At 40.7% G+C, this 5,838-nt stretch overlaps 1 protein-coding gene across 1 annotated transcript in view; it reads right to left on the bottom strand.

Annotated features, from left to right (window-relative positions):
• Positions 1 to 4,655: 4,655 nt before the first annotated feature.
• Positions 4,656 to 5,838, bottom strand: part of LOC104944925 (microtubule cross-linking factor 1-like) — a 17,318-nt gene continuing 16,135 nt past the window's right edge. The window contains exons 2-3 of the mRNA XM_010770531.1: positions 5,583 to 5,807; positions 4,656 to 4,826 (exon numbers count right to left, since the gene is read on the bottom strand). Of these exons, the coding sequence (XP_010768833.1) occupies positions 4,656 to 4,826; positions 5,583 to 5,807 (396 nt within the window). The remainder of the gene's footprint in view (positions 4,827 to 5,582; positions 5,808 to 5,838) is intronic.

Raw genomic sequence — 5,838 nt, 5'->3', positions numbered from 1 at the left:
TTGTGATCGCGCCCCTGCCCCCGCCTCGACGTAAGCGTGATTTATGCGGTGCTTTTGTTCTGGCCGGACAATTTTTCGGTGCTTGAAACGAACCAGATTCCGGAGCTAAGAGGCTGCTCCGCTGCGGTGTGAACAGGAAAACCCGGTGCTTTTCAAGCTCCAGCTCCGAACCGGCCCTGAAACACCGTTGGTGTGAATGAGGTATCAGTGGACCTTTTTCTTTTTTCACTGAAGAAGTAGTCCCTGTCCAAACTGTCTGCATGTCAAGATACCGCTAGATATGTTTTGTAATTTGGGTAACAAGTCCCTTTAAAGAGAATTACTGCCTATCAGTAAAGTAAGGGAACTTCACAGAGTAACCCTACACCTTTAAAATATGTTAGAAAATATTAAGAAAACCATTTGGGCTGTTCATTGTTTGATGAGTTCATGATATCTCATTTCAGTTTGTCAACAAGCACGGCACAAAGCATTATCATTTTGCAGTAATGAAAGATGAACTCATCGGGAACAGAGGGCACCTAATAAATCACCTGCCGCTCCTGTTGACATTTCATTAGTTCCATCACGTTACACATATCAGAGGTCCTTTCCTCTAATGTCAAAGGAATGAAAAGGTCTAGACCAATCACTGTTCGCCTTCATACTAACCACACCGAAGCAGCTATTTGCTCTATGAGTCTACAGTGTTTCAACAGAGGGTCCTGTCAACCAGGCCCGTTTAACATATATCTGAAACTGTGGATCTGTATCGCTCGCATCTGATTCAAACCATTCTCTGCCTCTTTGTCTTTTTCTCTCCAGCCCTCCCTTCCCATCAGAGAGTACCGACACACGCCAGGCTGTTTTGTAACAGGCCTTCTCTTCGGATTAATCCATGCAGGGGTGCCAATCTCTGAGCCAGAGTCCTGCTGTGCAGCCTCTGATAGCCGAGGACGGGCCGAGGGACAGTCAGGAGACGAGCTTTAATGCTCAGAGACATCTAAACTATCTGGGGTCCATTTTAACACTGTGGTGAAAGTCTTCTACAGGGTAAAGCTTTGTGTTCCTCAAACTATCTATCTACCCATCTATCTATCTATCTACCCATCTATCTACCCATCTATCTATCTATCTATCTATCTATCTACCCATATATCTATCTATCTATCTATCTATCTATCTATCTACCCATCTATCTATCTATCTACCCATCTATCTATCTACCCATATATCTATCTATCTACCCATCTATCTACCCATCTATCTATCTATCTATCTATCTATCTATCTATCTATATACCCATCTATCTATCTATCTATCTATCTACCCATCTATCTATCTATCTATCTATCTATCTACCCATCTATCTATCTATCTATCTATCTATCTATCTACCCATCTATCTATCTATCTATATACCCATCTATCTATCTATCTACCCATCTATCTATCTATCCATCCATCCATCCATCCATCTATCTATCTATCTATCTATCTATATATCTATCTATCTATATACCCATCTATCTATCTATCTATCTATCTATCTACCCATCTATCTATCTATCTATCTATCTACCCATCTATCTATCTATCTACCCATATATCTATCTATCTATCTATCTACCCATCTATCTATCTATCTATCTATCTATCTATCTATCTATCTATCTATCTATCTATCTATCTATCTACCCATCTATCTATCTATCTACCCATCTATCTATCTACCCATCTATCTATCTATATACCCATCTATCTATCTATCTACCCATCTATCTATCTACCCATCTATCTACCCATCTATCTATCTATCTACCCATCTATCTATATACCCATCTATCTATCTATCTACCCATCTATCTATCTATCCATCCATCCATCCATCCATCCATCCATCTATCTATCTATCTATCTATCTATCTATCTATCTATCTATCTACCCATCTATCTATCTATCCATCTATCCATCTATATCTATTAATCCATCTATCTATCTATCTATCTATCTATCTATCTATCTATCTATCTAAGAAGAAGACACAGAGGCCTCTGGTTGATTTCTAAAAACTAGTAGGAATCCCAAAGGAGTGAGTGATGCCGTTTGCTGCATCACATTACACCTGGGTCACAATTTACAAAGTCTATTTGAAGCAGAAGAGGAAACGAACAGCCTTTTAGTCCAATCGATCCACATTCTTATCATTAATCACGCTCCTTCCTTATCCTTTGTGGTTTATCTCCGTGACTGAGACACTCCAAGGGCACGGGGCAGATTTTAACATTCATTCATTGAAATGCATCCCTCCTCAAATTACTGTAAATACTCTTATCGTCCTGTGAATTACATATTTTACAGGATTTAAAGACTTTTACTACATAGTGATTTAGCTACGAGGAAAACTACAGACAAATGAACTGGATTTCCGTGTAACAATACGAAGATATTGGGGTGCTGCAATTTAAATGCATGCCTCTGGTACGTAAGAAAGGGAGGAAGAGATTTGGAATCAAAATGCAGATTCAGAGGCGGCTTGTGTTTTTCTAGGACAAACCTCGGGGGAACACAAAACCTGCAAACATTCGGAGCAGCCGCTCTCACAGCCTCTCCTTTTCACACCCTTGCCTGTTTCTCCGTGTAGAGAGTCTGTGTCATCCTGAGATTCTTTGTATCTCAGAAGTAAGGGTCTGGATCCACCACCAATACTGCAACACACATTAAAAACCTGCTCATGTGAAGCATCCTCTCACCTCCACCTTAGTGTGCATTCATCGTTTTCTTCTGAAAGGTCACCGGTGTCAAGTGACGACAACAAAAACTGGAGCTTGCATTTGCTGCATTAGCTCGTCCGGACTACACATGGATTTTTCTGTCTTCGTTAGAGCATATGCAGCTCAGTCAGGGGATGATGAGTTGCCTTTGAAAACAATGTTGCAAACACAGACAGTTAAGGTCACGAGCTGCTTCAGAATATAGATTGTAAACCAGAGAAAGAGCTATTTAGAGAGGCATGTAACAGAGCACATATGGTGTCACTGTTGCACAGGCTGGGAATCAAACAGGCAGCATGTGTGACGACGGGAGAAAAAGAGACAGTGTCCCTGTTGTTGCCTAAAGAAAGGAAAAGCCTCGGCTCCATACTGACTGGGGCGGTATTAGCCTACTTTCCCTCGGCAGGCAGACGGCGGTATGTTACCTGCTGATGTCAAAATCAATTTAGTGTAAGCAGCTAAACGCTGGCAGCCCTGAGAATAGCCTCTGCTCATCTTATTACCTGCAACCAGACCTAACTTCAATACACTCTCCACTGAGCGACATCAGGGTCACTGTGATGCAAAAGCTCATAGACAGAAGTCTGAATTCTGCAGCTACACTGTAAAAAGGTGTGAAAAATAACATTAGTAGCTCAAAATACAGCTATTTAATAACCTGTTTAGCCTTAGACACAACGTGAAGTGTGTCTGTGTACCCAGAGCAGAATCAGAATACCTTTATTAGTCCCACAGAGGGGACATTTGCAGCGTTACAGCAGGAAAGAGCCACAGAGAGCTTAGTGTTGCATATCTTACATGCGTTAAAAAAGTACTAAGTTTTAATATAATGAACAATATGCTAAAAAAAGATAAAAAGTGACAAAAATACAGATAAAAATGCAGAAGATTCACGAAAATGTAAACCGTTAAATAAACAAGGCTTAAAATCTTTCTGACTCAATGTTAACATTCACTTCCATTCTGATAACATCAACCCAAGAAGAATGGGGGCTGTAGTTCCACAACTCCCAACATATTCATCAAATTGGAAATAAAATAGGAAAATTATAAAAGTGACCCAAAAACAAGAAAATGTACTCTTTTTAAAATTCAATTATCAGAACGTATTATGTAACTAAGGCTAAAAATGTTTTTTGATATTCTGATATATCCATTAAAGTAATAAGTTGTGTGGTGAAAACCTTTTGACTTACAGTCTAGACAATGTTAAACTACATTTCATTTTCTTATAAAAAGCTGTAAAGGGGTAGGAAGGTTTCATGAAGTAGTACTGCAGCTCAAACTGAGTATTAATCAAAGTCCGGAAGCATCTAACGCACACTTTTATAGTGGAACTCTTCTACCAGAATGACATAAGGATATGTTCACATTGTTATCTGGCACCATTGAAAAGAGCAGTTGTTTTGAGCGGTCTGTCGAGGAGCCTTTAAGTGATTGATGAAATTATTTCACAGCAGCGGCCCTGCTGATCAGGCCGGAGATCACCACTAATAATCTCCTCGTTTATGTGCAGGTAGTTAAGAGGCAACAACAACAACAACAACAACAACAGCCTGTCACGGTAGACTGGAGATTTTCATCCTGTGCAAACAGCATAGTCAACAACATGAAATAATCACATCCACCACAGTGGTCATAATCACTGCTTTCCTGATTAAACCACAACTCACTGTCAAAGCTCTTCAACAGAAACACCCTTCATTCACAACTTGTACAAAAATATATTCTCAATATGATTACTTGTTTGTGTATCTCACAATTCTTTAGATTTCTGCATTGCAACTGTACAAGACAACTAGCATCTGTACAGATAAAACCCAGCCTTAATGTATGTGCATGTGAGCAAACGTTCCTCCCATGACCTTTCACAGCCTAGCATCAAAAAGCATGTCCATGTTCATCCTCTCACCTCTTTGGTCCTCTCGAACTCGTTTTGCAGAGCCTGTTTAGCGATCTCCACCTCGATGATTTTCTGCCGGAGCAGCTCGTTCTCATCCTCGGCTCGGCTGCGTTTGTCCTCCACGCTCTCCAGCTCGTTGTGCAAACGCACCGACACATCTTTGGCCACCTGAGATCACAGGGACAAAATGCTGAAGGATAAACACAGGCAGTGCAAAGACACAGAACAGAATGGATATATACATGTTTTATGATATGTGCCTTTAACACACACAATATACTATTTGTTGCATGTATTTATATATCAAGCAGATATCACTTAATAAAACATCCAAAAGTATTCAGCTGACTGACTACTGTACTAAACCAGTATAGTGTTAAAAGATTAGTCAAAAACGAATCTACTTTTGAGGCAACACAAGCAATTTGGAGACGTCTGCTTGGGACTTTTAATGACATATTAAAGATTTAAAGATAAATATTATTCTCCATAAGAAAATCTATCATTATTTGCAGAACTGAAACATTTGTAATGAAAAAGCATGACCACATTCCTATTAACAATTACATTTTCCACTTGGATTTATTGCACATAAACGATTCACTTGGAGCCAAATGTTTTCCCCACACTGAGAAGCTACTTTGAGTCATTACTCTAAGAAGATACATTTAATTATTCTGGGTCAGTGGAGAGCTTTAATGTCTTTAAGGTGCTGTTTTGTGTTATGTTAATCCTTTATTGTCCAATTAAGACTAAAGTTGTTCTTGTTTCACAGCAGCTCCATTTGTAACATCGACAAAGACAAATATTTATGAGGGCAACATTTATCATATTACAGATACACACAAACACGCACACACACACACACACACACACACACACACACACACACACACACACACACACACACACACACACACACACCTTCAGGTCTTGCTCCAGGCTCCGCAGCAGCTCTCCGTCCACGTGTCCGGTCTGAGCGACCCGCAGGCTCTTCTGCTCCGCCTTCCTCAGCCGGTACTGCAGGATGCGGCAGTTCTTGTTGGAGCGGTCCAGGTCCCGGCGCAGCTCCTGCAGCTGGTACACCTCCTCCTCCAGGTAGCTGTCCCGCACCTCCTCCATCTCCGCCCGCAGCTCGTCCATTTCATCCTGAGACAGAGAGAGACTGCCAAGGCACACG

The sequence above is a fragment of the Notothenia coriiceps genome, unplaced genomic scaffold, assembly GCF_000735185.1.
Source record: "Notothenia coriiceps isolate Sejong01 unplaced genomic scaffold, NC01 NC01_scaffold00008959, whole genome shotgun sequence".
Taxonomy (NCBI): Eukaryota; Metazoa; Chordata; class Actinopteri; order Perciformes; family Nototheniidae; genus Notothenia; species Notothenia coriiceps.
This window is presented reverse-complemented; position numbering and strand designations above follow the sequence as displayed.